We start from the raw sequence: 16,474 nt of genomic DNA, 5'->3' as shown, positions 1-16,474 counted from the left end.
GAAGTCTGCAGAAAGAAGAATGGAGGTGGAATTTATCTGCCCCCTTTGCTTCCACCTCCTGTCTCCCACTGTGGCATTTCATGAAAGTCCAGAAACAGAAGGACAATTGGGCAAGGCTGAGGTACCGACCGAGAGAGACAGAGAAGGAGGTGGTCGAGGGAATCTGAGAAGGTGCACAAGGTTTGTGTCCAATATGCTTCACACCTTGCGCTACTCAGGTCCTCTTGTGCCCTCCCATGGTGTCAGCTTTCCTACTACGATGTGGGGACATCCATTCTCTTGAGAGAATGAAGACATCTTTACCCCTTCCTTGGAGGTGCAAGTCCAATCAATGACAGAGTCCCCTTGCTGGTGGCTAACTGAGGTTGCCCGGAAAACTGAAGTAAGAAGGCTATGAAACAAGTTCATTTGCTGCTGCTATGTCTGGTCCCAATGCTGTAATTGTTATTCATCATATTCCCCCCCCCCCCCCACCCATTCTAGATCCTCTTCATTCTCTGCTAGCACTTTGGCTGGTCTGTGACATTTGTCCTGAGGGGTTTGAGTTCCTTGTTGCCTTGCCCATTAATAACCATTACCAGACATAAAAGTATTAAGAGAGTCTCTGGGGGAATCCCTTCAGCTCTATTCCAGACATTCCTCTCCCATCCCCATATGTACCACTAACCTAAATCTTCATGGAAGTTGGTATTAGCGACCCAGTAGTATTGTCACTCCCTTCTTGGTCTGTTGGTCACTGTCAGGAGGAGCAGAAAGTGGCCAGGGGGTAGCATCAGCTTCCGATTTAATGGAAGCCTTATTGTGTTGTGTTTCCCCTTTCCCTGGAAGCAGAACCTCTAACCCAGCTTAGCCCAGCTGATGAGAAGCATAGACTCTGCTAGGGGTCACTATGTGTAACAGTGAACAGGGCCACTCCTGGACCCATCTTCTGTAATTATACAGGTCATCCAGATATCTGTTGTCAGTTCAGGGCATATACTTCATCCTGGAGGGTTGATGCTCAAGCCCATAGACATCTCCTCAGTAGGTGCCCCAGCTGAGCCTTCACTAGGCCATTCCATTCTTCTGTCAGGTTGGCTGCTCCCGAGTGGCAGCAGGGTTCACAGTAAGATAGGCGAACTCCAATCAGGAGTTATTGGTTCACTTCCTTAGTTGAAGTGGGTGACTTAATCTGAGGCTGTGTCCTATGAGAATCCAGGCAGGCATATGAGGATTTGATAACTATGGACTATAGGGCTGCTGGAGGCAACCCTATTACCAGAAAACACATGGATTCCAGTAAGGACAAATTGCTCAGTCTCCCCTCCCCCTGCCCCACCAAGTGAAAGCTGTTTGATCTAGTTGATGGATGTCTTATTCTTCCCAAAGACTGGGTTATACCATGAAGGTTGTGTCAGTCCCTCCTGCTGACAGGTTGGACACTCAGCAAGACAAACATTGGTGATGTGGAGGCAAAAAGGTAAAGGTAAGGGAAAGATACAAAGTGATGCAATACTTTAATAGGTTGGCTATGACCTCACAGCAGACTGCAAGGGTCATAGGAGCTACTCGTTCTCTGGGCTCATGGACTTCTCCAAAAGGTTTTCAAGCATAAAGCATACTTTGGAGAGGTCCACTGAGGGAAGAATGAGGAGTATTTATCTGCCTGCTTCCCATCTATTTCCCACTTCCCACTGGTCATTGTTCAGCCTGTGAGGTGAAAACCTTTCTAAACTAGTGGATTGCAAAAATCTAGCCTCTTGATGGCCACTCAAGAAGCCAGATCCCACACTCTGAGATTCAGCATCCTTCCAAGCTCAGAAATGGAGGAGTGTCCCAAGCCACATGGGGTACCAAGAGATAATAAAGGAGGTGGTAAGGGGTCTCTGAGCTGGTGCACAAGGTTTATATCCAATACAGGTGGGTAGTCACTAGCCAAAATGCTACATTAATTATTACAGCTTAGTTAGTGCTTAGGAAGTTCTATATAAACTATTACGGGCTTCCAAGTTCTGATAGCTGATGTCATATTCTTATCTGTGGCAAGGACACTGGCCATCAGAACAGCTGAATATTATTTGGTTGAGAGTCAGTGTGACTCACTTAGAAGAATGTTAGTTATGGTAGCCTCTCTTACAGTTAAGTTTACTGCAGGTGTCCCATATTTTGTCTCTACTTGTTCTAAATACTTAAAACATTCACTGAATGTAAAGTAATGCCACAAAACATATTCTTTTAAAAACTGGCAGAAGATACTTGATCATGTGTGCTGGATATGAGCTCTCATATAACTGGCAAACCCTATCACATGGCCTGGTTTGTCTTGAGGCACTAAATATGCCTAGGGCTCAATGAGAATAGATGGTTCTGGGTTGTTGCACACCTCCAAAGCTCTCCTTCCAGGGTGGGTAGGATAGGAATTGCCACTGCAGCTTGCAGACCCAAGTCCACAGTGTGCCATGAGTGGGACTTTAACCTTTCCACCATCTGGACTGTTGGGTGGCCCTGGAAGGTTGACTCTCATAGGAGAAGTTACCTCAGCCAGAACTTACAATGGGAGAAACAAAAACTTATATACAACATGGGTAGGTGCACCACTCCCAAAAAACAACCTGAATTTTATGATATGACTCTGAATTTTGGACCCTTTTGTGACTTACTTTGAAGGCATTGAAATCTTAAAAACTGAGTAACAGGACAAAAAATATCACCTTGGCTACTAGTGGAAAATGGATTGACCACAAAACATCTAAATGATAGAAAAAAAGAACAGAGTTAAATTCCAAGACAAGTAAATATATTGGACCTTGATGATTTTAATGGACCTTTAATTCCTAAATTCCCATGTGTTGCTACATAATTTCTTCCAATAATGCAGAAAAATAAAATGAAAAATCAATCTCCCCTCAAATCTTTTAATGAAAAGTAACTCTAGTTACAAAGAGTTAAGGTTAAATTTAGATGTGGATGCTGGGTGACTGGTAAAGCTTATCTGCTTATATTTTCATTTTCTGAAATTCCCTGTTACTTTTTCATGTCTACTTGTTCTTGTTTCATTTTTACCAGCTTTGTTTCACAAATTATTTCTCTTTTATTGATATTATTCCTTCATCTTTAGAATATTAAACCTATTTACATTCATTTTTAAAATATTGTTCTGATACATCCATTTTGTCTGAAGTGATTCATCTGCTGAGCATTTGACTTTGTTGGCTTCTTTGTTAGCATTGATTTTCTTCATTGATTTTAAAGTTTGGTTTCCAGTTTGTCTTGAGTGGGGAGTTTCTCTCTCCCTCCGTGAGCCTTACCCACAACTTTACTTTTTGTCTAGTGATTTTTAAAAATGTTTTACTTAAGGGGCACCTGGTTGGCTCAGTTCGTTAAGCATCTGACTTTGGCTCAAGTCATGATCTTGTGGCTGATGGTTTGAGCCCCAGGTCAGGCTCTGTGCTGACAGCTCAGAGCCTGGGGCCTGCTTCAGAATCTGTGTCTCCTTCTCTCTCCACCCCTCCCCTGCTCATGCTCTGTCTCTCAAAAATGAATAAACCTTACAAAAAATCTTAAGTTTTGTTTGTTTGTTTGTTTAAATGTTTATTTATTTTTGAGAGAGAGTGCAAACTGGGGAAGGTTGGAGAAAGAGGGGAACAGAGGATCTGAAGAGGGCTCCATGTTGACATCAGTGAGCCCAATGTGGGGCTCGAACTCACAAACTGTAAGATCATGACCTGAGCCAAAGTCAGATGCTCAACTGGCTGAGCCACACAGGCAACCCTCTAGTGATTTTCAAAGTTCCTGCACCTCACTCTGGAGAGCTCAGTCCAGAGCTAGGCCTTATAATAGGGACTTAGGGCTTCTGTTCTTCAGTAACATTGGGAACATATCCCACCCACCCTGTCACTAAGCCTGACAGCAAGTGAGTTCAGGTTCTGGCCACAAGACTTCATTTCAGCTATGACTCTGGGAAGAGTGTGATAGCAGCATTAAAATTTTTATTTTTAATTTTGAAATAACTTATACTGTGGTTTGGAGAGTTTCCAGAGTTTTCATGGTGAACATGTGGAGATATGGGCACAGTGACATGGTCAGAGAGCATGGAAACTCTACACTCTTTTCCTATTTATCTCTTCCATCTGGCTATTCCTGCGTTGTGTACTTTTAAAATAAACTGGTGATCTACAAAGAAGAAAGAGGAGGAGGAGAAGGAGGAGGAGAAGGAAGAAGAAGAAAGAAGAAAGAAAGAAGAAGGAAGAATGAAGGAAGGAAGGAAGGAAGAAGAGGAGGAGAAGGAAAAGGAGGAGGAGGAAGAGGAGGAGGAGGAGGAGGAAGAGGCGGAAGAGGAGGAGGAGGAGTCTTATAGAAAAGTTCAAGTATCCATCATCTAGCTTCCCCTAATGTTAATATCTTATCTCAGCGAAGTACAATTATCAAAACCAGAAAATTAACATGATATGATACTATTAACGAAACCTCCAGCTTTATTCATATTTCACAAGTTTTTCTCTAATGTCTTTTTCTATCTTGTAATCCAATCTAGAATCCTACATTGCATTTAGTGAGTTTCTATATCTGTGATCACATCTACTTTTATTAAAGATCTGTCCCTTCTCCCTCATTTATTTATCCCTTCAACTATTTGCTTATATCAGCATGAACTCAGGGGTATTTATTTTAGTTGATGGGTTGTAATCCAATACAATAGCCACTGGATAACTTCCAGCCCACTCTGATACCACACAGTGGCCTGGCTTCCATATCCCATCTCATACCAGGTACTTCTATTCCCCGTTTTCCATAGGAATTTCTGTAACTCTTGGCCACCTCTGCTTCTTTCCTAACATTAGGCCTAGGAGGCCCACTGTTTTAGTTTTGAGATAAAAGTCTAAATCCTAACATAACCCACAAGGTATTGCATCTGGCCCCTATGTAATTTTCTAGCTTCACCTTTTTCTCATTCACTCTGTTGTTCTCAATGCTCTTACTACACGGAAACTTTTCTTCTTTTTTGAAACCTGTAAAGTTCACCTTGCCTTATGTTCTTTGCCCTTTCTGTTCCCCCTGCCTAGAATGGTCACCACCTCCCCGCCTTCTTTTTGAGCTGAGCCATAGTGGCCTTTTTGGTTAGTTACTGTATTGGTTAACACCTGAACAGCCTCTAGCCAAAAAGTCCTTGAATCAAAAAGGGCAGGCTTCCCACAGGTATGCTCATCTTTGCCAGTTTTGTTAATTAGAAGGAGTTTTCTTCAAGTAGAACATGTCAGCACCTAGGAGCGGGACTTTTCCTCAAGTATAAACTATGTCATCTTCTCCAAGGAATGTAGCCAAAGCAGGAGGGAATTGGAAAAGGCATAAGCTGTTCACATAAAAGCTGAATGTCTTGTTGAGTGTCAAGTCATTTGACTTTAGAACTGGTAGAAGAATCAAGAAAATAACATGAGGAACAACCAGCATCAAAGGGCAGCAGAATTTGCCAAATGAGCTTCTGCCACTGGCTGTGTTACATGCTGACCACCAATTGCTCTTCCTTTTCCAATACTCTCTGTGAAAAGAGATTTGGTATGTTGTGAGGGTTCCAAATTTCCTTTAAGTATGTGAAGGACTAAGTTAGGTAGATCCAGTCATGATGGTTGGATCTGTTTTTAGACATTGGTCACAGTTGGAAATGGCCTGCACTTCAGTCACTTCCATTTCCCCTTACTTTGGTACCATTAGCTCCATAATCTTATAACCAGCAAAGGTTATAAGGTCATGTCCGTCATGAGGCAGCACTGTGTTAGTCCTGCCATTGCCTTCTTCCCATTTGTTGTGGGGCCAGAAGAGTGTGGTGACATCCTTGCTCTGTGGATCTCTGTTCCTAGGTCACTCCTGGCAGGGTGTGCCTCCAAATCCACCCTCTGGGGTTCTGGGTCTCTAATCTCAGTTTCAGTGGTATTTGCCATCCTGCTCCAGCTCTGTGGTTCTGAGACTTAGTGGAAGGAGGCTGGGTTGGAGTTAGTGGTCTATGCTGCCTCACAGGTCTCTAGACAGTCACCCTTCTCCATTTCCTCATGTCTGCAAGGGCTTAACCCACAGCCAGCATGCCCTGCAGTTGGCACTAATGCGGGCCCTCCTCCCTTTGCTATCTCCCCACTGAGCGCCCCTCAGCCAAGCCCCACCAGTCAATCCCATCAGGCATTATCTCCCTGCTCTGACTCCAGGGACTCTCTCAGTTCTAAGGGTCTGAGGTTCTGAGGATTTGCCTTGAGCAGTCTAGAGGTATTGAGTTTGGGAGCCTCACCCCATACCTTCTCTTGCATCCTACAGAAATCAGGGTGAAATGGCCCACACCTGTCGTGGCACCATCAACCTGTCCACCGCGCACTTTGACACGGAGGACTCTTGCAGTATCGTGCTGACCAGTGGGGCAAGGACCTACCACCTCAAGGCCAGCTCGGAGGTAGAGCGGCAGCAGTGGATCACCGCCCTGGAGCTGGCCAAGGCCAAGGCTGTCTGCATGATGAGCAGCCACTCAGGTAGTGAGCACTTGGTGAGCGGGTATACATGCAGTGTCATGGATCCAGAGAGAGTGGGACTTGAAAGTGTTTGGGGGGTGTTGGTGACCAGGAGACCCAGGCTAGTCCAGACCAACCCTGGAAGGTTGGGATATGTGTTTACCCTTCCCATTCAACTCTGTGTGTCCTCAGCAATGAGATGCTTAGGTGGTCAAGGTTGGGTGGACAGGTCTTGGGATAGAAATATTTGTGATGAGGAGGGCTGTGTGTATCTTTCTTTGGGCAAGTATGGTTCCTAGATTTTAACAGAACCTTCAGATGCTGCAGTGAGTGAGATCCAGAAGCAGCAGCAGAGGTGGGAGTCCTGGATCATGTACCTGTGCCGTGGGCCAGACTTTTTCCCAGGCCCATTATGGAGATTGAAAGCTATTTAGCCAGAGCTGTTGTCTTTGCTGAGGTGGTAGACCAGCTCAGATATCCTGAGCAAGACATTTAATTGTTTAATACCTGCATTTATTTTTTTAATATGTCATGTCTTTATGTGATTCATAAACCAGAAGTTTCAAAAGCACATGCAGTGACACCTGCCCTTGACTCTTGTTCCCAGCCAACCACCCTATTATCCCTCCCAGAGGCAACCAGACCTACCTTGTGTCTTTTACATATTTATTAAAATTGGTACTTATTTTAAAATAAATGCAGTCTTCCACTTTCCTTTCTTTCCACTTAGCAATATATCTTGGAATTTCTTCCCTATCAGTACATAAAAAGCTTCCTCCTTGTTTTTACAGCAGTATAGTACTTTGTTGTATGGATATATCATAGTTTATTTAACCCAAAACCTGTTGATGAACATTTAGGTTGTTTATTTTGCTATGACATGCTGCACTGCAATGAGTAATCTTGCATTTTGTTTCACATTCGTAAAAGTATAAATGAAGTATACATTCTAGAAAGTAGGGTTGCTGGGTTAATAGCAGTGTGCCTTTGTAATTCTGAGAGATTGTCAAGCTAACTTCCATAGGGGTTGTAATATCAGATGACTGTAGCAGTGTGTGAGAATGTCTGCCTCCCATAGCCGTGTCCACCCAGAGTGATAGTAATGTTTCTGATGGGTGAAAACTAGGTCCACACACACTCAGGGAGGAGATATTGGGAAGCTGTAACTCTTCTGAAGTTAAAGCAAAATGGCGTGTGTTTTCTCAGACCTATGTGGGGTTCTTTTAGGAAGGCAGGGCTCCATGTGAGAACAAATCACAGCCTCTCCACTCCAGGATTATCTCACAGGCTGGTTGGGGAGACATTGAGTCCTATGGAAGGAGCTCTAGCACAAAACAGGATGAGAGGGACTGGTAATGTCAGTCACCATGCCCCATACCTGGTCTATTGTATTGGGGTCTCCCCCAGCACTAGCTTCTCAGTGCACATTGATGGTCATTTAATATCATTCTGACCTTCTCTTTTGGTCTCACATATTTGGAGCATGGATTCCCCCTTACCCCCAGTGATTTTTCCTTGGGATCATCACTCATGTGACTCTGGTGTGTCAACAGTGATGCTGACTTTGACACAGGATCCCCAAGATACCACTCCATTTCTCAGTGAAGGAGGGTTTTGGAGCCATTTCAGGCATGGGCTGTGCTGGGACCCCCAGTAGGACCTGTGCTTTCTGTTTGGAGGTCTATGGAAAGCCACTGTGGTGGATGACATGGTGGGTGGTGTGGCTGGTGGTGTGGATGACATGGCTCAAGACACCCATTGGCTAAGTGTAGGAGCACTGATGGTCATGGAAGAATGAGTTTCCTCTTTCTAGCTTCTCATGAGTAAAATAAAATGAAATAATTAAAATGATTGTTTCATAAATTCAGCAAAGTCGCAGGATACAAAATTAATGTACAGAAATCAGTTGCATTCTTATACAGTAATAATGAAGCAGCAGAAAGACAAATAAAGAAACTGATCCCACTCACAATTGCACCAAGAATCATAAAATACCTAGGAATAAATCTAACCCAAGATGTAAAGGATCTGTATGCTGAAAACTATAGAAAACTTATGAAGGAAATTGAAGAAGATATGAAGAAATGGAAAAACATTCCATGCTCAGGATTGGAAGAATAAATATTGTTAAAATGTCAACACTACCCAAAGCAATCTACATATTCAATGCAATCCCAATCAAAATTGCACCAGCATTCTTCTTGAAGCTAGAACAAGCAATCCTAAAATTTGTACGGAACCACAAAAGACCCCAAATAGCCAAAGTAATATTGAAGAAGAAGACCAAAGCAGGAGGCATCACAATCCCAGACTTTAGCCTCTACTACAAAGCTGTAATCATCAAGACAGCATGGCATTGGTACAAAAACAGACAGGTAGACCAATGCAATAGAATAGAGACTCCAGAACTGGACCCACAAAAGTATGGCCAACTAATCTTTGACAAAGCAGGAAAGAATATCCAATGGAAAAAAAGACAGTCTCTTTAACAAATGGTGCTGGGATAACTGGACAGCAACATGCAGAAGAATGAAACTAGACCACTTTCTTACACCATTCACAAAAATAAACTCAAAATGGATGAAGGACCTGAATGTGAGACAGGAAACCATCAAAACCATAGAGGATAAAGCAGGAAAAAACCTCTCTGACTTCAGCCGCAGCAATTTCTTACTTGACACATCCCCAAAGGCAAGGGAATTAAAAGCAGAAATGAACTATTGGGACCTCATGAAGATAAAAAGCTTCTGCACTGCAAAGGAAACAATGAGCAAAACTAAAAGGCAATTGATGGAATGGGAAAAGATATATGCAAATGACATATTGGACAAAGGGCTAGTTTCCAAAATCTATAAAGAACTCACCAAACTCCACACCTGAAAAAAAAAATAATCCAGTGAAGAAATGGGCAGAAGATATGAATAGACACTTCTCTAAAGAAGACATCCAGATGGCCAACAGGCACATGAAAAGATGCTCAATGTCACTCCTCATCAGGGAAATACAAATGAAAACCACACTGAGATATCACCTCATGTCAGTCAGAGTGGCTAAAATGAACAAATCAGGAGACTATAGATGCTGGAGAGGATGTGGAGAAATGGGAACTCTCTTGCACTGTTGGTGGGAATGCAAACTGGTGCAGCCACTCTGGAAAACAGTGTGGAGGTTCCTCAAAAAATTAAAAATAGACCTACCCTATGATCCAGCAATAGCACTGCTAGGAATTTACCCAAGGGATACAAGAGTGCTGATGCATAGGGGCACTTGTACCCTAATGTTTATAGCAACACTTTCAACAATAGCCAAATTATGGAAATAACCTAAATGTCCATCAACTGATGAATGGATGAAGAAGTTGTGGTTTATATATACAATGGAATACTACTTGGCAATGAGAAAGAATGAAATGTGGCCCTTTGTAGCAACGTGGATGGAACTGGAGAGTGTGATGCTAAGTGAAATAAGTCATACAGAGAAAGACAGATACCATATGTTTTCACTCTTATGTGGATCCTGAGAAACTTAATGGAAGACCATGGGGGAGGGGAAGGGGGCGGAAGTTACAGAGGGAGGGAGGCAAACCATAAGAGACTCTTAAAAACAGAATAAACTGAGGGTTGATGGGGGGTGGGAGGGAGGGGAAAGTGGGTGATGGGTATTGAGGAGGGCACCTGTTGGGATGAGCACTGGGTGTTGTATGGAAACCAATTTGATGAATAAACTTCGTATTAAAAAAAAAAGAAAAAAAATAATTGAATCATATTCTAGGAACCTTCTGAAAATAATGTAGCAAGTAGTATTTATTGGATTCATCATTCTGGAACAATTTTCCTGGGACAGCCAATGGACAGAGTTTCTTCTGCACCTGGGGTGGAAGTACTTGTTAACTCAGCTGGGAAGTGCTAGTAATTTCTAAGCTTGGACTTCCTCTAAGAGGGTTGGGACCCCTGAGGGAGTTGCCTCAGGCTCACCTTCCTTCGTTTCATACCCCTTAGGCATGGTCAGGGGCTGGAGACATAGCACATGTCTTGTGTTCCCAAGGGGTTAGCCTCCTGGGTAGGGACATAGGGCAAACATTCAGGTACAATTCAAGGTAGCACTTGCTATGTGTTAATGAGAAATGGTAGGATTCCTCTCCTTTTGGTGTTTTGAAACATAAATGAACTAACGCATGTGAAGGTGAAGACTTCAAAAAGGTACTGTGCTTTTATAAAAAGGTTGGGGTTACCTGATTATTTCTTGAGAAAGAATTCTTGTGGTGGCATCTCTGCAAGGCAATATCTTTCTCCCACAGTTCTCAGGCTGATGTTAAAGAGTTGTGGTTTGCAACTTTTCACATGGGGTCAGATTCAGGTAACCCCAAATAAGGGAAGACAGCCTAGTGTGGTTCTCCTTGACTCTGGCTCATAGCTACCAGCTGGGTCAAGGGCATAGATGGTGCTCCAGATGGACCCCCTTCAGGTCATCCCAAGGCCTATCTGTCCCTTCCTAGGCTATGGACTATCTCTCATCCATCAGGAAGCCTACTCTCTAGCTTTTCTGCCACCCCTCACAACCCCAGTCCAGGCACCATCCCCTCTTACCTGAATGTCTGAAAACCTCCTCACTGTCTTCCTGCTTTCAGTCAGTTCCCCAAACAGCAGGCAAAATGACATGTGAAAAAGTGGGAATCTGATCATATCACTGCATTACTTACACCTCTTGAGTGCTATTAACCAACTAGACTTAACAAACATATACAGAACACTCACCCAACAACAGTGGGACACACATACTCTTCTCAAGTGCATGTAGAAAGTTCTCCATGATACACTAAATGTTAGGCCACAAAACAAGTCTCAATAAGGTTAAGAAGATTGAAATCATACAAAGTATCTTTTCTAACCACAGTGAAATGAAACTAGAAATCAATTACAGAAGAAAATTAAAAAATATGTAGATATTAAATAACACACTCTTGAACAACCCTTGATTCAAAGATGAAATCACAAGGGAAATTAAAAAAATACTTTGAGAAGAATGAAAATGAAAACACAACATGCCATAATTTATGGGATACAGCAAAAGCAGTACTCAGAGGGAAATTTATAGCTATAAAATATACATTTAAAAAGACAGAAAATCTCAAATCAGTAATCAAGCTTTACATCTTACATTTTAAGGAAGACCAAACTAAACCCAAAACTAGTAGAAGGAAGGAAACAACAAATATCAGAGTTGAGATAAATGAAATAGAGAATAGAAAAATAATAAAAAAAATCAATGAAACTAAAAGTTGCTTCTTTAAGGTGATCAACAAAGTTGGCAAACCTTCCACTAGACTGACTAGGAAAAAAAGAGAGAAGACTCAAATTACTAAAATCAGAAATGAAAGTGAGGACATTACTGCTGACATTACAGAAATAAAAGGGATTATAAAACAATACTGTGAACAATTGTACACCAATAAATTAGACTACATAGATGAAATGGACAAATTCCTAGAAACACACAAGTTACTAAACCAACTAAAGAAGAAATAGAAAATCTTAGCAGTTCTGTAATAAGAGATTGAATCAGTCCTCAAAAGTCTCCCAACAAAGAAAAGCCCAGGACTAGATGGTTTCACTGATGAATTCTACTAAACATTTAAAGAAGAATTAATACCAGTCTTTCTCAAAATCTTCCAAAAAAATTAAGGGGAGGGAAACACTTTCTAACTTATTCTGTGAGTCTGCCCCTATACCAAAGCCAAACAAAGGCATCACAAGAAAGGAAAACTATAGACCATTATCCCTTATGAATATAGATTCAACATCTCAACCCCTCAACTCCTCAACACAATACTGGCAAACAAAATCCAACAGCATATCAAAAGGATTATACACCATGACCATGTGGGATTTATCCCAGGAATTACAAGGGCAGTTCAACATAAGAAACCAATCAATATAGTATACTTCACTGATTGAAGGAAAAAATCCTCACTTATGTGATCATCTCAATTGATGCAGAAAAAGGATTTGACAAAATCTAACACCCTTTCTTGATAAAAACATCAGCAAATATGATGAAGGCCATTTATGAAAAACCCACAGCTGGCTTCATATTCAATGGTAAAAAAGTGAAGTTTTCCCCTAAGATGAGGAACAAGACAAGGATCCCATTTTCACCATGGCTATTCAACATTGTACTTGAAGTTCTAGACAAGAAAAGGAAACAAAAGGAAAAATTGGAAAGGAAGAAGTAAAACTTTCTATTGGCACATAGATGATACAATTCTACATATAGAAAATGCCAAAGAATCCACAAAAAAACCTATGAGAGCTAATAAACAAATTCAGCAAAGCTGCAGGGCACAAGATCAACAAATATCACTTATATTTCTATATACCCACAATGAACAATCCAAAAAAAAGAGATTAAGAAAACGATTTCCTTTAAGCATCATCACAAATAAATTCTGAAGAGTAAATTTAACCAAGAATATGAAATTTCACTGAAAACTTAAAAAATATTTAAATTAAAAAAATTACTGAAAGAAATTAATGAAAACCTAAATAAATGGAAAGACATCTGTGTTCATGGATTGGAAGGCTTAATATTACTAAGACAACAATACAACCCAAAGCAATGTATAGGTTCAGTATAATCCATATCAAAATTACAATGACCTTTTTTCTTAGAGGTAGAAAAAAACATTCCAGGGAACCCAAAGTAGTCAAAACAATCTTGGAAAGGAAGACAAAGTTAAGAGAACTCTTTTCAACATCAAAACTTACTATAAAGCTAGTTTACTATAAATCAAAACAGTATGGTACTGACCTAAGGACAGACATACAGATGAATGAAATAAAATTAAGAGTCTAGAAATAAACTATACATCTGTGATCAATGGATTTTCAGCGAGGGTACCAAGGTCATTCAATGGAGAAAGGATAGTCTCTTCAACAAAGGTGCTGAGATGGCTGGATGTCCACATGTAAAAGAATGAAGTTAGACTCCTACCTCACTCCATATACAAAGACTTAACTCAAATGCATCAAAGACCTAAATATAAGGGCCAAAACCATAATACCCGAAGGAAGAAAAAGGCGTAAATCTTCATGACCTTGGGTTTGGCAGTGGTTGTTTAGATATAACACCAAAAGCACAGGCAGCCAAAGACAAAAAAAAATACATAAATTACACTTTATCAAAATTTAAAACTTTTGTGCATCTAAGGACATTTATTAAGAAAGGGAAAAGACAACTCACAGAATGGGAGAGAATATTTGCAAGACATGTTTTTGATGAGGCTAGTATCCAGAATATTAGTGGGCAGAGTACTTGAATAGACATTTCCTCAAAGAAGACACAAATGGCCAATAAACACATGAAAAGATAATCAACATTGTTAGTCATTAAGAAAATGAAAATCTGAATCACGAAATACCACTTCACACCTATTAGGATGGCTATTATCAAAACAAAAACAAAAACCCAACAACAAAACAATGGAAAGTAAGCATTGGCAGGGATATGGAAGATAGGAACCCTCATACATTGCCAGTAGGAATGTAAAATAGTGCAGCTACTATGGAAAATGTTCTAGTGCTTTCTCACTGAGTTAAGCATAATTACCCCTATGATCCTAGCACTTCCACTCCATTCAGTGGAAAGAACTGAACACTGAAAGAACTGAAAACACGTTTTCAAGCAAAAAAGAACTGAAAACATGTTTTCAAGCAAAAACTTGTACATGAATGTTAATAGCATCACTATCCACAAGAGCCAAAAGGTGAACATAGCCCAATGTCCATCATCAGATGAATGAATGAATAAGTGTGGTATGTCCATTCAGTGGAATATTACTGAGCAAGGAAAAGGGACGAAGTACTAATGCATGCTATGACATGGATGAACCTTGAACTCACGTTAAGAAGACAGATACAGAAGGCCATATGTTTTATGATTCTGTTCACATGAAATGTCCGTAATAGGCAAGTCCAGAGAGACAGAAAGCAGAGTAGTGGTTGCCAGGAACTGGGGAAAGAGGTTGAGAAGTGTCTGCTTAGTGGGTACAGGATTTCTTTTTGGGTAGTGAAAATGTTGTGATGGTTGCAAAACATTGTGAATGTACTAAATATCACTGAATTATATATGTAAAATGTTTAAAATGTTAAATGTTATGTATATTCTACCACACACACACAGTAATCTCAGGTGGCTTGTCAGTGCTCTTAGGGTAAAATCTGAGTTCCTTATGCTGTATGACAGTCTATGGCCTCCTTCCCCGCCTGTCTCCCTCCTCACTATACTCAGCTCCTGCCTCAGGACCTTTGTACTCGTTGGCCTTTCTTCTCTGCCTAGAACACTCCTGCTCCTACTCTTGGCCTGCCTGGCTTTCATCCTTCAGGTCTCAGCTTAATAACACTTCAGAGTGTTTTAAGTTGTTCCCTTCTTAGGACAGCTTCATGACAGAATCCTTGTTATTTTCTCCACTGCAATTTTTCATTATTAGTTGACTGACTTGTTTATTTACTTATTATCCATCCTTTTCATAAAACCTTAGTTCCTCCAGGGCAGAGAGATCCTGTGTATCTTGTTTCCATGGTGACCTCAGGGCCCACCACTGGGCTTGGCACTGGAGGATCTGTTGTGGGGCCAGTGTGCAGAGCAGCCAGGACACCCTTGTCCATGCTAGAATCATCTTTGGAGAGGAGGAATGGGGTGTTGTGGTTTCTCTATACCTGTCACCACTAGAACAGATGAAGGAACTGATGACGTTTAATCTGGAGAAAGGAAGGCCAGGTAGAGCCTACTCATATTGAAAATTTGAAGGGTCAGAGAATGTGAATAAGGATGCAGACCTGTGTTTCTGTTTTTGTTTTTGTGGCACTGGAAGACATAAGCAGAACCAGTGGAGAAAGGGGTGAGACCGATTTCTGCTTAGTCTGGGAAACAGATCAGTGGACTACAAAAGGGAAAGTGTTGGTAGAGGACATGATGGGAGGTTCCAGCACAGAGCTGGGCTGGGGCTGGGGGTCCCAAGGGTACTTCATGACTCCAGGGTTGTCTTTCTGGGCTACTTTGTGTTTCTTGTGCCATTCACTTTCCAAATTTGGTAGAATGTTCTGTGGTACTATGGACAGGGTGCTGAGTCAAGGAGGGTCAGATCTGACCTTGGGCAAGTCACTGTGTCCCTTGGGACCTCACTCTATCTATAAAATGGGTGGTTGGCAAGGCTTTTCTGTGAGCTCCCATCCAGCTCTGGGGCCTTGGTCAAACCAGTGAATATTTCTGAGTTCCAGATTCCTCATCTTTCACACTCCTGCTCAGTTGCCAGGAGGATTACGTGATAACACATGGGAGGTGTGTACTGCTATGGGTGCTAGTAATTCCATTCATCCCAGCACTGTTGTTGGGGAGTGTGCCCCAGCACTCATAAATCACCCTGCCCACAGCTGGTAGTAAGTGATATGACAGAATCAACCGCAGAAGGTCAAGCACCCCAGGGTGTTTGGAAAGGGAAGGGGAAAAATATTCTTTCACTGTCTTAAAATGACCTACCTCCAACAGCATGAAATGTGGCACAGCAGCCCCAGGGGGCTGTATCTCTGAGAAGGCAGCTGTCCTCCCCTCTGGGTGGGGACATGTCACTGGTGGATGCAGAGGGAAGAGTCATGATCACCTTGGGGGTATGCCTGCACCTCCTAAAGAAGTGTCTGTGTCAGTCAGGAGTGTGGGTGCTGTGACAGTGGCCCTTCCCCTGCCAGCCCTGCCCTAGCTGTGGACCTTCTGCAGAGCCCAGGACCTGGACACACTCCTGGAGCCCACCCCTCAGCTGTGCATATCTGCCCCTGCTCTCTGTAGAAGTAACTGATCTCTTGGGCACCTGAAACTTGGCCTTTTGAGCTCTTCCAGTTTTTTAAAATATTAATCTATATTTTTATTTGCTATCTTTGTAAATATTCTTGAGTATATTAGAATATTGTATTCTTGATTATATTGGTATATTGGAATATTCTTCCAGTTTTATATTT

General features: G+C 41.7%; 1 protein-coding gene across 2 annotated transcripts in view; it reads left to right on the top strand.

Annotated features, from left to right (window-relative positions):
- OSBP2 (oxysterol binding protein 2) overlaps positions 1 to 16,474 on the top strand; it is a 178,447-nt gene that overhangs the window by 27,660 nt on the left and 134,313 nt on the right. For both annotated transcript variants that reach the window (XM_040464062.1, XM_040464061.1), the window contains exon 2: positions 6,280 to 6,488. In XM_040464062.1, the coding sequence (XP_040319996.1) occupies positions 6,280 to 6,488 (209 nt within the window). The remainder of the gene's footprint in view (positions 1 to 6,279; positions 6,489 to 16,474) is intronic.

This window comes from Herpailurus yagouaroundi, unplaced genomic scaffold, assembly GCF_014898765.1.
Source record: "Herpailurus yagouaroundi ecotype Mexico unplaced genomic scaffold, PumYag 428, whole genome shotgun sequence".
Taxonomy (NCBI): Eukaryota; Metazoa; Chordata; class Mammalia; order Carnivora; family Felidae; genus Herpailurus; species Herpailurus yagouaroundi.
The sequence above is the reverse complement of the archived record's forward strand: the minus strand, read 5'-3'. Positions and strand labels throughout refer to the sequence as shown.